At 41.0% G+C, this 18,343-nt stretch overlaps 1 protein-coding gene across 2 annotated transcripts in view; it reads left to right on the forward strand.

Moving 5' to 3' along the window:
* MICAL2 (microtubule associated monooxygenase, calponin and LIM domain containing 2) overlaps positions 1 to 18,343 on the forward strand; it is a 218,849-nt gene that overhangs the window by 157,902 nt on the left and 42,604 nt on the right. For both annotated transcript variants that reach the window (XM_059722688.1, XM_019476858.2), the window contains 2 exons: positions 8,597 to 8,766; positions 12,562 to 12,636. In XM_059722688.1, the coding sequence (XP_059578671.1) occupies positions 8,597 to 8,766; positions 12,562 to 12,636 (245 nt within the window). The remainder of the gene's footprint in view (positions 1 to 8,596; positions 8,767 to 12,561; positions 12,637 to 18,343) is intronic.

Genomic DNA, 18,343 nt, shown 5'->3' on the forward strand with positions numbered 1-18,343 from the left:
AAGACTGGTCTGTCCCAGTTCCATTTGCAGCTATAGTTGCAGTTAAAGAGCTTTGGAATTTGAAACAATTGATGTAAAACTTCTTACTCTTCCTCTTGTGTCTGGTAGGGCTGTACCTGAAGGCTGGTAGACTAGGAGATCATAACTAATAAATAATACAGTAGTAAATAGTAAACTACCTAGATTACCCTCCAACAAAGGCTGATGTAAATGACTTCTGTAGACCCTCTCGCAATGCATGCGCCTCTCTGGAACCTTAAGCTTCTCAATAAAATAAGTAAGTATTACCAGCCCTGAAATATTGTCCCATTTGCAAGGGAATTAAGCCATGTAGCTCATCAGAGTTGTAGCCAAGCAGTTCTGCGTTCTGAGTGACAGTGCTATTTTTTCACATACCCGCAAGCCAGCACCTGGGATGTGCCCTAGTCACTCTCCCGTTAAGTTATGCTACTGCAATTGAGGATATCCTTACTCATAATAGTGAGCACACAGATAGCCTTCTTCACATCAGCAGGATGGACAATGCTTACTATCTGCAGTATCCTTGAGAGAGTCAGTCAAAATTTGAACTGACTGAAAAATGTGAACCTTGTTTGCAAACATTTCAGTGAAGAGTTTATTCCTTCTGACCTCATAAAAGAAAAAAAATGTGGGAGTTTTTTAGCCACCTGTAGTGAATTAATCAGTTTCACATCTTTTTTAATCTATGTTTTTGGATCTGAAGACAAACTTTGTTCTCTCGTGTAGGAAAAGATGTTAGATCAATATATGACAGGACTAAAGACACTTACGGTATGTCTGCCAGTGTGCCACTTAGTGTGCCAGTCAGCATATGTTGTGCTGCTCCCTGTGGACAGCCTCCTGAACTGGAAGCAATGTAATTGCGTTTTTGTAGTACTGCTCATGGGCTAGTTATGTGATGGCTGGCTAATTAGCACTGCCACTTAACAGTGCTAATTAGTCCACCCACAGCTCTCTGCAAATGCAGCTTTGCTGCTTCCAGTTCAGGCTATTCAGCCTAAACAGAGCAGCATGGTGTGTCTGAGGGCACCTCTGCTAGGGAAGGTAAGTTTCTCACATAGACATCCATACCTTTTAGGTTTTTAGCCTACCTACTCCAAGACACATTTTCTTCCATAAATTGTCAACCTTTTAAACCCACTTGCAAACAGCACTCTAGGTGCCTGGAAGTTTATATGTGCATTTTCAGTGACATATGTTTGCAGATTTTGACTTCCTTATTTGTGTTACCCAGCAATTTACCACAGGAATAATCTCACCTAAGTCAAGTGCCTAACAATGAGTAATAAATGCACCTGACCCGTAATTATTAGGGCCTCACAAAATTGTTCTCCAGCCATTCTTGTAAAAGGCCTCTTATAGCAGACCAAAAGCTAAAACAGATTTTAGAAACTCATGGAGGGTAAAGATGGGGTCACAGCTGTCTACTCCTCCAGAATTTCTGAGCCTCACTTTTTTCCTTCTCTTCATCTTTTTCTTTGATATCAGTACTATGAATACCCACTTTTCAGAGCAACAGCTATGCCTATGTCTGTCTTGTACAGTGCTGAGCATACTGTCACGAATAGCAATGCAACAGGTTCATGGCAGCCAAGGGCTGTTGTCTGAATATGGAGTTAATGACAATTCCCACACAGTAATGAGACAGGCTTCAGCAACAACTTTATACATGTTTCAGGCCAGCCCTGGGAATTGGAGCCAACTCCTCCAGTTGGCTTGAGCCCGGCTGAATTTGACATGTTACTTTATGGAAGGAATTCTGTGCTTACAGACTGTGGGTTTCTCTTGCACAGACACGGGCAGTTCTGGAGAGGGAATTCAGTTCCACCCCTATGGAAAAGTTTTTAAATTAAGTACCTCAGGTTTTATTCATCTCTTTGAAGTGGTGAACATAATGGAAACTTGCTGTTCCTTTTTCTACTCGGGCTTATCTTTATGTTCACATTAAGCCATTTCCTGAACCAATTACAATCTGAATGGACTGTTAGCATCCCGGCAACTGAAGTTAAATCCCTAATCTGGTTGTAGTCATAGTTGACCCAAATATGAAGCACAGCTGTATATTCTGATTGCATTTGTCATTACACCTAAATTAGCCTGTATCTTAAAAGTATTCACTACTTTTATTTTATGCACTTTTATTTTCAACACCTTTAATTGAAGAAACATACCAAAAAGTGCAGAAGGAATTGAATGAGGTAACGTCAGAGTAATTGGCAATAATTTTTAAGAACTCATGAAAACTGGGTAAGGTACTGGACAACTTGAAAAGTGAAAATATAGTGTTCATTCTTAAGAAAGGGAAGGAGAATCTGGGGAATTATAGACCAATCAGTCTGACCTCAATGCAAGGAAGGATTTTGCAGCAAGTCAAGAAGTCTATTTCTAAGCACCTGGAGGAGAACAAGGTGATCAGAAACAGTCAGCATAGATTCATCAAAAGTAAGTCATGCCTGACCAACATGATTTCCTTCTATGACAAGGTGACCAGGTATACAGATAGGAAAGCAGTGGATATAATAGATGTAACTTTAGCAAGACTTTTGACACTGTCTCCCACAACATTTTCATAAGTAAGTTAAAGAATTGCAGACTAGATGAAAAATACTGTAAGCTTGAATGTGCTCAACAAATAAGTCACTAGTGATTCAATGTCTAGCTGGGAGGAGTTACTAAGTGAAGTTTCCCAGTGGCCTGTCTTGAGCCCAGTATTAGTATCTTCATTAATGGTTTGGATTACAGGATTGAGTGCACACTTAGCAAATTTGCAGAGCTGTAACAAGTTGGTGGTGCTCTGGGGGACAGGGCTAGGATCCAGAATGACCTTGACAAACTGGAAAAAGTGGTCTGAAGTTAATCAGATGAAATTAAAAAAGGAGAAGTGCCAAGTCCTGCTGTTGGGATGGAACACTTGCATGCACAAATACATGGAGAAGGACTGGCGAGGCGGCAGTACCTCAGCAAAGGTTTTGAGGGGGGTCACAGTGGTCCATAAGCTGAATATGAATGAACAATGTTCTCTTGTTACAAAATAGTCACTAGCAAACTGGGCTTTATTAATCCGAGCATCATTAGCAAATCAAGGGAAGTAATTCTTCCACTCTTTAGCAGTGGCAAAGCCTCACCTGTGTCCAGTTTTGGGTCCCACACTTCAAGAAAGATGTGGACAGATTAGAAAGAGTCCAGCTGGGAGTGACAAAAAAGATTAAAGGCCTATAAAACATGATTTACAAGGGAAAACTAAAGGAACTAAGACTATTTAGTTTGAGGAAGAGAAGTTGAAGGAGGGATATGATACTTGTCTTCAGATACCTAAAGGGTGATTATATGGAGAATGGAGATGAAGTATTTGCTGCGGCCACAAGGGACAGGATAAGGAGCAATGGTCTTAAATTGCAGCAAGGGAGATTTTTGCTGGATAACAGGGCTGTGTGAAATGGCAGTTCCATTTTGACCGGTGTTTCGAGGTTTCAATGGAACAGCATTTTGTTTTGAATTTTGTTTTGATTTGAAAGCGCTGTTCCATTTTGTTTTGTTGAAACAGTGACCCTGTTTTGATTCTGTTTTGATGTTTCACCCATAGGCTATAATTGGGAATCTCAAAACAGCCTCTCTCATCTGGCAGGCAGATCGGGGACCCACAACCCCGGGAGGGCTGTGGGGGCTGTGCCAGTCCTCCTGGGGTTGTAGGCCCCCGATCTGCCTGCCAGATGAGGAAGGGAAGCTGGGTGCTGCTGCCTGGGACCAGGGAGCTGGGGAAGTGAACTGAGCCCAATCACTCAGTTTCCCCTCCCCAGTACTACAATTGGGCTGGGGAAGGGAACTGAGCCCAGCTGAGCTGAGTTCCCCTCCCCAGTGCTACAATCAAGCTTGGGAAGGCAACTTTCCTTTCGATCCTAGCGCTGGGGAGGGGAACTCAGCTCAGCTGGGCTGAGTTGCCTTCCGCAGCCCAATCTCAGCACTGGGGAAGGGAACCGAGCCTGGGCTAAGTTGCCTTCCCTTGCACTGAGATCAGCTTCCCGCAGCCTGGCCTCAGGAAGGGGAGAGCCAGGGCTGTGCTCCCCACCTGGCTGAGCCACATGGGGCTGTGTAGCTGCTGGGAGTGCAGCCCTGGTTCTCCCCTGTCTCCCATCACCTGGCTGCTGGCTGCTTCGAAACTCGAAACGTTTTGAAACTTTCAAAATGTTTCAGCTAGCCTCTATATGTTTTGAGGCTGTTTCAAAGCCCTTTGTTTTGTTTTGATTTTGCTGATTCAAGTTCAAAATGAGTCAAAACAGTGTCTAAACAAAACAGCTGGTGAAATTTTGCACAGTCCTACTGGATAATAGGAAGACATTTCTCATTATAAAGGTGGGTAAGCATTAGACAACAGAAAGTTTGTGGAATCTCCATCCATGTTTTAAAGGGCAGGTTAGATGGACACTGGACTGGGATCCTTTTGGCAGGAATGATCCTGCCTTGAGGAGGCGGCTGTTCTAGATGACTTCCTGAGGTCCCTTCCCACCCTACTATACTATGATTCTATATGACAAATGGTGTACCCAGTGATTTTTTGTTGTTGTTGCTAAAAACGTTTATTGGGGTTGTATGTTTGCTTTATACATAAGACTTTCTGAAATAACTCTTGCACTGAATTTCTTTGCCAACTGTGAACTCTCTGAAAGGTTAAAGCTAAAAGATGCTCCAAGTTGTAACACACAATCCAACACATCATATTTCTGACCAACTCAAGGTCATGTCATTTGTTCTGGCTCCTCTTTCTTCCAGTGTCACAGCTTTTCGTTTTAACTTTTGGCTCTCTTTTGATTTTCCTATTAATCTTTATCCAAATTATATGTCAAATTTGCATAAAGTTCATATGAAAAACTCTTGAAATCTTCAGTAAACTGAAACATATCAGTTCTGCCTGAAAATCTGGCCCAGCCTATAGCATGTTTTCAATTCACTTCAACTTTATCATATAGCTAATATATATAAAAATATATAAAGGACTTCCTTTCCAGGTCTTGACTTCCTCCCACTGAGAGAGATATCCACAGAAAATATATCCACAGAATCCTAGGCCAAAACTGGGGTTAAAAATAAATGAAATAATCCACTTACCTTTTGAAATCACTTACTGAAGTCAAGATAGCTTCAGAAGTGTTTAAATGCATGATTTAAACCAAACATAAGCAGATCAATTCTTCTGCAGGTAATAAAGGGGAGATAAACAGTATCTCTCTTGAAAGGGCATATTATAATTAGGAAATTAATTAGATGATTTGGTGGAATACCACATTTTTTACGTAAACATCTTCCATGCTTGGTAATATTATTTCATCATTTGTGTATATAATTTGCTTTTCAGGTTGTTAAATATTTTCACTCATTCACTCGCTATTGACAATGCAACATATAGCTTACCATATCAACGTAGCAGATCTCTTTTCTGAAACTTGGTAATGTGCATGAACAATTTAACGTCACCACCAACACCGTATACCTTGATTCAGTGATCATTCTGATGAGTTCCTGTACTTTTGTGTGGAACAGTGTAGCCATAACATCAGGACTGTGTTCCACTCTTTAGTAAATCTGGAGTCTGGCAGTGATCTTGCATTCTTTAGGATTGCAAGTAAAAGTGATGAATAGGTCTGGTTTACCAAATTTCTGCACCATGGCCATAGCATCTTGGCAGTTTTGCATATTCCTTGAACTGCCAATAAATGTCAAGGGTAAAATTACAATGCTTTCTGTTTTTAGACCTTCACATTCTTCTTTTGCAGTGCATCTGCCAACCCCATGTAAGTGTCCACATGGAATACAGCTTGGTTTTCTCGCACATTGCAAATTATTTCCCTGTATCCTACAATGCACATCAACAAAGTCCTGCTGTGTCATTTGGCCAGATGAATGCAATAAGTGGAACTGAGGCCTGGCAATATGACTAAACAGAAGCAAAGTAACTTTTGTCACAGTCTTGATGCATTTTTTTGGTATTCTAAGCCTACATGAAAACTGGACTCATCATGAGGAAATAATCGTGGATGCACTAATTGATCAACATTTGGTTCTAATACAATATAATTGTAGTGCAATTGGAAGGATTTGTAAGGCTAGGATTTAATGAATAAACAACTAGATGCATGTTAGCCCTTATAGCATTGTTGTCAAAACCAAAAATTGCTGCAACTATCACTACTCTTACTGGATTATAATGTCATTTGTTGGAGGTGCTGTCAAGATTAAAATAAAAAGCAGCATTTGCTGGTTCTCTGTTTTACATAGCTGCAGTGGCATTTTCTTCCTGCTCATCTTCTTGCAGTTTTGTGTAAGCTCTGACATATGGATTACAGATTTCAAGCATTCCATTCACCTCCTGCAAATAAATGTAGCCGTAGGCCTTCCTTTCCAGGCCTTGACTTCCTCCCACTGAGTGACTCTTCAGGGTTACTACAAAAAGCTGACCATAACTCAGCCTTGCACTGCCTTGTGGCTATAGTGCTCTGACACTGCAATACACAGCTCCAGGAATTTTTAAGCAGTATGGCCCTGGATTTCTTGGTGTATGTGTTTACTCCAACTAATGCAAACACTATTGCACTGTTGTAGCTTTGGATCTTATTTGAGGTAGTGCTTTGTGAGTGCACTCCCTGAGGTGATCAGTTTCTCAAGGAAAGCTGGCGTACGTCAATTTGGCAAATTTCCTTTGCCTCTGTGGCAACAACCTTTGAAGTGGTCACCAATTTTCTTGCTAATAAAATCTCTTGTGCCACAATACTGCCAAACTAACAACATATCACCGATGTTAAATACAGTGACATTCAATGCAGGCTGAAGAGCAGATCTTGGAGCAACTGGTGATCTCTGGAGAGAACATTGTTGTGCAACTAACTGTTTTATCATCTAAACGCACACAAACAGCATCCTCGCATCGTACCAGCTCCCCTGTTTGTCTTCTCCTGTCCATACAATGTGATTCATTATGCATCAAGTGATTTTCTTTGTTTGCACATTATTCAGCAACAGCTTGCCTGTTTTGCTGACTTTTGCAGTAACCTGTTAACATTGCCATCTGTGTGATGTTGGATGTTCTGCTGGCAGACTTTCTGGTTTTGGTGTTCTGCTTTGGTATCTTACAGGTACACAGCAGCAATAAAGATAGTATATATTTAAATCAGGGGTGTCAAATGGGACTGTGGGGCTCCTTGCAAGCCAGATGCAGCTCAGGACATGGGGTGGCAACAGCAGTGGCAGTTCTAGCTCTTACCTGGTACACACAGTGGCAGTGGTGGCTCCAGCTCCCACCACATGTTGCATGCCCTGTGCTGGAGCTGGAGGTCCTACCACTGACACACATTGTTTGCTAGGGTGCCAGCTCTAGCTCTGGCACAGAGCACACAGTAGTGATGGCTCTAGTACAGGGCATGGGGGCCTAGGACACTGGGTGGTAGCAGCAAGGCTAGGCAGCTGTGGTGCTGGAGCCACAGCAGAGGCAATGCGTGAAGCAGCTGGAGGGTGAACAGGACAGGGTCAGCCTTTGCTCATCCTCCTACCACTGGTTGCTATATCCTTTAGGGCTCTTGATTCTGTGGTAAATCACTCGCCCTTGGCTACACCCCTCACCTTGTAATAGTTTGGTAGGCCAGATATAGCAACTCCATATATGTGACACCCTGGCTTAACTTATTAAAAAAAAAAGACATGTCATTACAATTTCTTTGCTTTTTTATGTTTAAAATGCATGTGCACAAAGTTTGTTCTCAGCACATGCTGTTAGTTTGTCGGGTAAAAATCGGGCAGAGATCTGCTTCATGTGGGGCGGAGACAGAAGTGACAATTTTTGCCTGACCTGGCAGCAGAAAACGGTTTATAGCTGTGACCAAACGCAGGTACACAGCTGCAGATAGCTTAACAAATGGCTGATTGGGTGAAAATCTGAACTCTCATTGCATGAGGGGTCAGATGAAGACGTTTCAAAGCAGAGGTCTGTAATTTCTATCAACACTGCTTGCCAGCCTGTTGCTGTTTTCAGAAAGGGGGTGGGGGGGAAGGGAGCAGAGGGAACTCATTCTAGGGGGTGCCTTTAAAATGATCTATTATGTGTGGGTAAGCGCACATACCTTAAAATGTTCTTAGACCATCTACTTTTTAACCTATTCAGATACAGATACTTTTACTCTTGTATCTTATCCCTAACACGATGGAGAGGGAGGTTCAAAGCAAATGCTTTTCCTTTTATCAAAGAGCATGCTTGCTGGAAGACGCATTCACCTTGTTCAGATGAAAAGACCCCCAGTATCACACCCAATGAGTTTCTCTTGCAACAACGTGATTTCAAATGTTGTTTATATTTGTCATAGCTAATAGGGTATCAGAAATGTCATAGGATATTGAAATTTAGCCTCATAAATTGTAGCAGATTGCATTCATATAACTGAATATTAACAAAGAGAGATAGAGTCCAGTTGTAAAACATCAGTTCATTGGATCTCACCCATTGTGGTTCAAGTCTAGTGCATTAAAGCAAATACTTATGTGCTTAAATACATAGCAAATGCTTTTTTAAAAACATCTGGCTTTTCTCTTTTAGTTCAGAGCCAGAATCAGATTTTTATGGTGATTCATCTAATTCTGAAGTTAGTGAAGGAAAGATCTCACTGCCTGAGGCCATATCCTCAAGAAACCCCAGAAAGTATGCATCATCAACAAGAAGTTCTGAAGAAGAAGAGGAATACCATGAAAAGTCTAAAGTCGCCGATGGTAAGCAAATACGCTGTAAATAAACACTCCTAACCCAGTCATGCCCCAGCTACTTAATCCATTAGCTGCAATCACTGTTTCTGAGCATTATTAGAGCAGATAGATCTTGTCAGTATTATCAGGGATACAGTAAGTTCATACACTATAATGTCATTTTAATTCTTTGGAAGACTTCCCCTTGTCTGCTTTCTGCATCCTGTAATGTGATCCAACAGAATGCTCTCTTTCTCCTCCTCGTGCCTTGCTTCATTTAAATATGACCCAGTAGTATTAACGTGGAACCATACTGTCAGGGAAATCAGCATTATTAATTAAACAGTTTCTAGGTATTGTTATACAAACTCTCATGATATGAGGAGTGACATTATGTACCCTGAGGGCTCTGCTGAAAAAATAATATGCTAGTACAAGAGGTACCTAAAGCAGTTCTATCCTGTGCTTAACTCATACTGGGAGATTAATATTTTTCCTGTGATAGCATGTTGGGATGCTGATAGTTGGCCTTAAAATACTTGATTCAAGCCGTGGCAATAGGATCAGGCCAGAATTAAATCATTTCTACACACCAGCAAATAGCAAAAGTGCAAAGAAGCCTCTAAAAAGCATTGGAAGGAGAATGGTGAGAAGTTCAAACCTCTTCTTCCAAGCTCTTAACATTACCAAGAGCAGCCAGCCAGGAATATATACACTGAGGGACACAGAGTGTGTCTACATGTTACCATATGGCAACGTTGGTACTGCGCCATATTTTAGTACTTGCTTGGGGAAAGTAAAAGTACTAAAACACAACACAGTAGCTGCCCATATTGTGGTGTACAGGCAGTGCATGGTTAGATTCACCCATTACATCACTAGCAGCATGCTATAGCCGGGCAGTGCACTGCTACAACAACGTAGTTGGCAAGTGCGTGATTGCTACATCACTGTAGGGCAAGGGGTATGCGCACCCACAGGGTCCTTGGCTGTAATGTTGTGCAAAATATCCAGAAGAGATGAAGCAAGAAAACGATTTAGTGGGTGTTTTACGTGAAGACTGGATAATTTAGGCCTCAGTCAGTAACTTGGCCTTAAAAAAAAGGTTTAGTTGCAGTGGCTGGTGGATCAGAACAGATTTGAGATAAGCTATACTTTTCCAATGGGCTGAGCAAAAAATCGTAGCAGAGAAAGAGGATTATGAACAGATAGAATTAGAGGGAATAAGAAAACAATCCTTAAAATAAAGGAGGGAAGAAGAAAACACAGTAAAAGAGCCACAAAGCAAGACAAGACTGAGATGGAATATGCTAAAGATCCTACTCAAAACTACCAGACACTCTTGAACTGGCTACACAGCCATTCAGACTAGATATTCACCATAATAAAAGACTTGTCTGATTATGTTTTTGCTACTATTACTTGGATTTATCACTATTTAATTTATGTGAACAAGACAAGACTGCATCATAACTGTGGTCATGACCACAGTTGATCTAGAATTTTTTAAAAAGGTGCATGGGAGCAGTGACCAGCACAGTAGGGGTGGCTTTACCACAGCTCCCAGCTTCCCACTGCCCACCACAACTAGGCCACTCTGTGGGGACAGAAGCCAGGGACTTTTTATAAGTCTCTGAATCAGGTAAGATCCCTCACTCTTAATATCCCTTCCCTTCTCTATTGTGCTTTGCAGCATGTCCCTGCCCCTCCCATTTTCTCCATCCCTCCCTCATTTACTGGTGCTGCTGTCTCTGGCTGCCCTGGAGGTGAGAGAGGCTCTAGAGCTATGCCTGCCCCACTCCAGTTGGGCTGTGCAAGGACCCAGGCTCAACTGAGAATAGTGGCAGGGCGTTCCTCCTTATGCTTGCTCCTGGGCTGGCAGGAAACCCCCAGGGGCACTGGCTGAGGAGGAGGAACTTGTACAGTCTGGCTGGAGTGGGGCAGAAGTGGCTCTGGAGCTCCCCCTGCCCTTAGGGCAACTAGGGACAGTGGAAACAGCAGGCTGGGGAGGAGGCAAATGAGAGATGAGGAGCATTGCTGTTGAGCATGGTGAGGAAGGGAAGGGGGAATTTTTTTTTAAGTCCCCAGCCGCTGCTTACATGGTGTGGTCCAAAAGGGGGTGGGACTGCACAGCTGTATCAGCTCTGGACCTGCTCCTGTTCATGAAGCTGTTCTTATATTAACTTGGTCTGTTGTTTTAATGCAAAAACAGTCTCCAAAACTTCTTAGAAGAAGATAAAATCTGTTAATGCCCCTGGATTTCAAAATATTTTTTCAACTTAACTGTATATTTAAAATATGTGAATTCATTAAGAACAATAATATCAATGGGATTCTTGACAGAGTATACTGTTAAGTAAGAGCACTGTGTAGTTCCCAAATAACTGGATTCTTTAGTCTGAGATGTGCTGTGAGCTTTGGATACCTTTTATGGTTTCTGAGAGGAATATTATGTGGAACTAACACATTTTGCTATTCTTTTATTTGATGTGAATTCTGGCAGTATTTGGTATGATGACAGTGAACTCACATGGAGGTAATTTTGTAAAACAACAAACAAACAAACCCAAAACACAACTGCATTTTGATCTAGATTCAAAAGTACTCCTTTTAATACAAATCACTGCTTCTAAAGTTATGCTCCTCTCTACCACTTCACTGCCACCAGGCATCTTTCCATTAGCATCTTATCCCTTATCACTTCATCCTCCAATACAAGTTCTTGACTAATATCATCTCCCACCTTCATTTTTGTTTTAAGTCTGCCATCTCAGTTCTCTCTCTTTCCTGGTATCCCCCTGGTATCCCTCCTCCTGTGCTTATTCAGTGGGGCTGACACAGACTTAAGTTTTACTGTTTTTTGAGAATATCTCTGGATGTTTGATAACCAGTTTTGTTTATGTTTTTAAATAAGCTTCTGTTTGGACTGTGAGATTTTTTTCCTTTGATGTTAAATATGCAAGCACATGATCAAGAGAAAAAAAATGACCACATTTTAGAATGAACTGATCAGTAGAAAAGGCCTTCTGAGATGTATACAATTCAGTAAATGTTAACTGTTCCATCTGAAAGAGCACATAAACCAAACATGGTTTTAAGGAACAAAAATTGGATTCCGCCCCACCTAAAAGACATAATTTAGTTCACGCAGGGAGTTATTTGGGGGCATCCTGGGGCAGGTGTTATTGGTCATAATGGATGACCAAGATGGTCCCTTCTGGCCTTAGAATCTATGACTCTCTGAATTAGCTTTGTGCGTACCAATTGTTGATGAGTGTTGCCCTCTAGTGACAAAAGACCGCACTTTTTTCAAGTGTACCTGCCTCCGCACCAAATGCTCAGAGCAATAGTCACCAATACGAATTCATGATTTTACATGGCAAAATGCCCTGTGGGAAACCCTGCTGTCCTCATGGGAGAAAACTATTTTCTTCATGGGACAGCATTGGGACACACTGCCATGGGTCCGTAGTGTGTGTTGCCCAGTAGGAAGAAGTCAGAATCCTCATGGAAGGGGGGAGAAGAGTGGGGTAGCGATAGCAATTGTCCCTCAATTTTAATTTTCACTTATGTGTATGTCTTGCTAGGCTTTTACTTCACAAAGATAATAGCAAGGAAACAGAATTGGGGCGCAGGTTGCCCTGGGCAAAAAAACCCGAGGCTCCAGAAAGGAGATGGGAACATGTCTTATGTATTCTCTCTCTGCCTCTTTCATACATTAGCTTCTCTAATGGCAATACTGTCTTACAATTTTATACAAAGCTTATTTTAGCCTTGAAATTATCAGTTTTAGTTAGTTAATAATGTCTCATTCCTCTGTAGCGCTACAGAGAGCCAATAGTTTTCGTTCCTCTTCATCAAATAAATACCAGAATTGGAGAAGAAAATTGCAATCTAGTAAGTAAAGCCTTAGTATTAATTGCATCTTCCTTTGGTATTGTGACCTTTTATTCTTACTCTTTCTCTTATTCAAATTCCTGTTTTGTTGCCTCTGACAGTTCCTGCCTCCCCATAACAGCTATATATGTTTGAGGTCTTCATAATGAAAGAGGAAATGGAGATTAAAAGAAAAAAAAAACAAAAAACACTCCCCTCTTGTGTACTTGTTCCGTAATCATGGATTTTTATTCCAAATGTACCTCACATATGATGTACCTCTATAATGACTCATTAAACTTGATTGACCATTAAACTTGCATGTGGCTGGCCTTTGGTCACATAGCAATACTATGTGTAGTCTAAAAGCTTATAAGGGAATAAACTGATCGGCGTACAGTCCGATGCTGCCTGGTTATGACTTAAATAAGTCTGTATTTGGTTTGTGTTGCTTCCTTAGTATATTTCCTTACATGATTCATGTAGAAAATTAGTTATAGGTTTATAAACAACATGGGGGGAAAAAACTTCTTTCAATCCATGCTTTAATTGACTCAGCAGAAGGTGTGATGAGACTACGCAGGGCTTGCTGTCTGCTTCATGCTATTTGAGCTGTTGAGAAATTCTAAATCAAAGGGGTAGAGCCCAACAAAAGCATAGCAGTGCAACTCAGCAGCTCCTCCCTCTTTCCCTCTTCCTTCCAACCCTTATCCTACTGGAACCCAATTGGGCAAGGTGCTGAGCATCTGACTGTAGAGTAGGGGGATGAGAGTCTCCAGCTCCCATCCAACTGCCTCTCTCTCAAATCCACCCCCTGTGGAAATATGCAGTACTTAAGATATCACAGAAGCTCTGCTTTGAGGGCTTAAATGTTGCATCTATCACTCACATGACCTTCAGGACAGGTGACAATGTTCTTTGGGTAAATCTGATATCTTTTAAACTATTGGATTTACCCAAAGAACCTTGTCTGCCTATGTCCTTAGAACAACATGGCTACAACCTACACCTTGGGACAGGTGAGACTTTCAGTTAGGCTTACTTTTGAAGGGTGTAGGATATAAGTGCAAGTCAGGCAAGGATAAGGATTCCCAGGGATGCATTACTTTCTGTATTATTTGATACCTCATTATTTCATCTCTTGTTTTTCATGCTTGTTTTCTATGTACTTTGCGAGAGTTGTGCAGTTTCATGGTTGACTTTAATTCCCTTTGATATAGATGAACTTCTAAAATGAATCAGTGCATGCAGTGTGTAGATAAGACCTCAGCTGTATAACTGAGGCTTCAGACAGAGGTAACTTTTTTAACCATTTAAAAAGGGACGGAGGAAGCCGCAGCTTGGGAGTGTCCCTCTGCTGATAGGCTATAACTCTTATGTCTACATGATCTGTAGGGATACAAGTTTCCTAAATCAGTGTAACTTTAGCCTTGAATGAGAGATTGAAGTCGTAAAGGTCTTGCTACCCTTGTATTGCAACAGCTTATCCTGGCACCCTGTGATATCACTAGGATTGTTTCATCTGTCTGTATCCTGTGCAGAGTTGCTCATAGCATTGCTAGATGAACATGTTAAGTAACTTGCTATTCTCTAAACAAGAATGTCCCTGCTCTGGGCTTAGCGTTCCAAACGCTCTCTATGCATCTTATACAGTGCTTAGCTAGGTGGCAAGGGCTCCAGGCCTGTCCACACAATCCCTGTTCTATGTTTTATACTTTTCAGCACTACATGCTGAAAATGTACACAGATATAGGTTTCCCAGTTAGATGTGCCCAGATGTCCCTCCTGGTTTTGGGGATGTATGTGGTAGCCATGTTGATCTGAGACAAAAAAAAAATGCAAAAATCTAGAACTCTTGGTTCCAAAATGATACCTTTTATTAGACCAACTGAGAAATTACAAAAATTGGGGCTCCTAAGGAAATGATTTGGGGTCAGCCTTAAACCCATCATCCTCTGCAATCTGACTAGAGAAACATTTGTGCCACAGGCATAGAGTCTGTTTGACCTAGAGTTTGATAGCTCTAGGTGTAAGGTATGAATACAGAACAGTGGATAATAGGGAACATAGAACAATTAAATTATAACTATTCACTTTATGATGAGCAAGGGAACAATTTCAGCACATAGCGATGGCAAAACTTTCTGTCTGATGGTAGTCAAGTCCTTCATGAATATGGCGTTAGTGCCTCCCCTTCCATATAACTAGTAAAAGCTAGTCATGAAACAAATGTAACCCCCATTTCCCTTCTGGAGTCAATATCCAGGCAAGAGGATGCCTTGCCACATGCTTGGTTTGAGTTTGTAGGCATGTTTTTTAACAAATGTTAAAAGCTTTCATAGAAATAATCATCATGAGAATGATTCTTATGTCTCATTTCTCCTGGCCAGACTGCAGGGGATCTCTCTACAGATGTGAGTAAAGGACTTTTTTGAATGGAGTCCTAAATAATACAGTTGAAGTCACTGGAAGGTAAACACCCTCATTCATACCCAAGGATGGAATCTAGTAGTCCACACATGAATGGCTAGCAAATCCCAAAAGAGCACACTGTCAAACTATTTCATGGCTGTGACAGGGGAATCCCAGCAAACAGGAGGTTAGCAGACTACAATGTATTCCAGCCCTCCAGAGAGATACATATGACAAATAAGGCGCACTGGCTCCCTGGGAGAAATTCAGCAGGGTAACAGTGGAATCATCAGTGCAGTGAGAACAGTTGAACCATCAACAGCTTTGCAATTCAAAGACTTCCATCCAGACAGACAACTTCAGCTACCTATCGTAATTAGTAATGTGACGTTCCATTGTTGTATGGTATTTATAGTTGCAGGAAAGTGGCAGATGTCACTAAGGCAGAGAAAGTCTCAACATACCACACTGACAGGGAAATTTTTCCCATTGCTTGGAAGAATGTATAAACAATAAGTAGGGGGTAAAGTTGCTATCACTGAAATGAAAGTATCTAAGAAGTCACCACTACAAGCAAGTGAAAGTTTTTGGAGCCTTAGTCCCATATGAACACTTTTCACTTAAATCCTACTCACCTTCAGGCTCAGGACTGTCTTTGAAAATATCCACAAAGTCATTTGGGTTTTATTCATAAAGTATATCTTTACTTTCCTAAAAATAGTAAAAACATGCCTCAGTTCATCTTCAGGTTAAAAAATAATGCCTAATCCAGTTTTAAAAAGTGAAAAAAGAAGCAATATAAAGTGAAAAAAGACCAACTGGCAGCTCTTAATACTTGCCCATTTTCTGCTTGCTCTCAGTCAGAATTTTACATGCTTAATTAAATTTTTGCCCATTAATTTTGCTTTCATTTTTAAAAAATCCTCCTGTGTGTCCCTGCAGGGAGTCTCTAGAGGGAGCTAAAAGTCTTTGGGAAAGAACTCGTCTGATGCATGCATTTGTCAAAACCTCAAGTATGCTGCTGAAATGAGTTTAACATACTGTCAGCATATACTAGGCACAAGATAAAGGCATTTATCCTCTCTAGGAAGGACAGAGTTTGGCATCATGTCTGTGTATAATCTATTCAATATTTGGTTACAAAAAAAATTGTATGATTGCTACACATCTCAGAAAAATACCAGTCTCCCCTTCAGACTTGTTTTCCTACACATGCACTGCTCTTAAATTGCACTAAATATGTGATTAAAGAAAGGAAACCAGAGCCTATTTTGAATGTGTTCAAAGACTCAGTGCAGGATATTATCAAATCCTAGATTCCCTGTTTCTCCACTGTGTGGATTTTCACGCTTTTAGTTTGTGAGATCTTAATCAGCAAGCTTCACTGAAAATCAAACCAAGATGACTTCCCATTGGGTTAGAGGGAAGAGGAACACAGTAGATTTTATATATCTTGACTTTGGTAGGGCTTTTGACAGTCCTGCGTGGCAGTCTCATAAGCAAGCTAAGGTAATATGTTTTAGATCAGTGTTTCCAAAACTATGGGGTGATCTTCTTCGGGGGTCATAACAGTTTTGTGGGTGGGGGGAGGCACAGGCATGCGAATTACAGCAGCAATCAGCAGCAGTTGCTACTGGTGATTGGAATTGGCAGCAGTCACTGGGGGGGAATTTCCAATGAGGGACGTAATAGTGGCTGAAGTAGGGGGCACAAGTGGGCCTGACATGCCTATGGTGTAGCATAAGCCCACCAGATATGGGAAACACTAATCTAGATGTAATCACTATCAAGTGGCCAAATAACTAGTTAAGAAATGGCTTGGAAAAAGAAGTCAGCAAATGTCAAACTGAAATACATCTCAAGTGATCTCATGCAGGGATCTGTTCTAGGCCCAATTTTTATTCTGTATTTTTATTAACAGTTTGGATGATGGAGTAGACAGTTCACTGATTTAACAAGCGACTGATGCCAAGCTCTGGGGGAAATAATCAATATCTTGATAATCCTAACAAAGGAGAGAGAAATCAACCTGGTGAAATTCAATAAAGATGAATTCAAAAGTGCTACACTTAGAAAGGAGAAATGAAGTGCACAAGTGGAGCAGAGGAACTGCAGAAAAGGATGTGGGGGGAGGGAGTTATAATGTATTACAAACTAAATATAAATCAACAATATAAGGTTGCAACAAAGGCAAATTTCATTCTGGATTGTATTAATGGTAGTATCATCTGTAAAATAGGGGAGATAATTATTCTGCCTTTCTTGGTGAGGCCTTCAGTTCTGGCCTCACTGAAAGATAGAGACAAACTACACAGACAAGAGGTGGGCAACAAGAAAGATAAGAGGTTTAGAAAACCATGTCCTATGAGGAAAGGTGGAAAGAAAAGAGAAGAATGAGGAAGTACATGCAAAGTCTTTCAGTAGGTAAAAGATTGCTGTTATGAAGGCAGTGATCAAGGATTCTCCACGGCCACTGGAGGAAGGATAAGAAAATATCAGATTAAATTGCAGTAAAGATGATTTAAGTTGGATATTAGGGGAAAAATTCTAACTTCTAAGATGGCAAAACCCTGAACAGACTCTTAGCGTGGTTATAGAATCTCTTTCACTGGAGGTTTTTAAGAGCAGATTGAACAAATGTATGTTGGCAACTGTCTAGGTATGCTTAATCCTGCCTCATTGCAGGGAGTTGTAATGGATGATCTCTGGAAGTTCCTTTTATCTGTACATTTCTATGATATTATGGGAGAAATATTTTGAGTATGTAAAGGTGCAATTTTAGGGACAGATCCCTAATTGTTGTAAATTGGCATACGTAGCATATTAACATAGCAAATTAGTCCTGAAGTCAATGAACCTATGCTGGCTTCTGTATAAACAACAAAAATTTCTCCTACACAGAATGCCATTGACTTCAATGAGAGTCTGACTGGGACTAATTTTTCTGTGGAGTATGATACATTTTAGGACCCAAAGGGCCTTAGGACCTAAACCTGTGACCCTTAGTTAGTAGTACAGAAGTCCCAGTGAAGTATTTGGATTGCCTTCAATGCACTGAGCTGTAAAACTCAGACATCCTAATATACCCCCTACCCCATGTATTTTAAACTTATAGACGCAAGTATTTTATCCATTTCCAAATTCATTGACAAATCCTAATTCTGTACTCTGCTGTTTTACTTCTGTGATCTGGGATGACATATTTCAATACACAAATCATGGGTTGCACAGAACAAAAGCCTTTTCCCATTACACATTAAATAAAAGGCCTTTGACAGCTGCTGCTTCTGTCCCCTGCTGTGAGCAACTGGTGGTA

This window comes from Alligator mississippiensis, chromosome 2 (assembly GCF_030867095.1).
Source record: "Alligator mississippiensis isolate rAllMis1 chromosome 2, rAllMis1, whole genome shotgun sequence".
NCBI classification, from domain to species: Eukaryota; Metazoa; Chordata; order Crocodylia; family Alligatoridae; genus Alligator; species Alligator mississippiensis.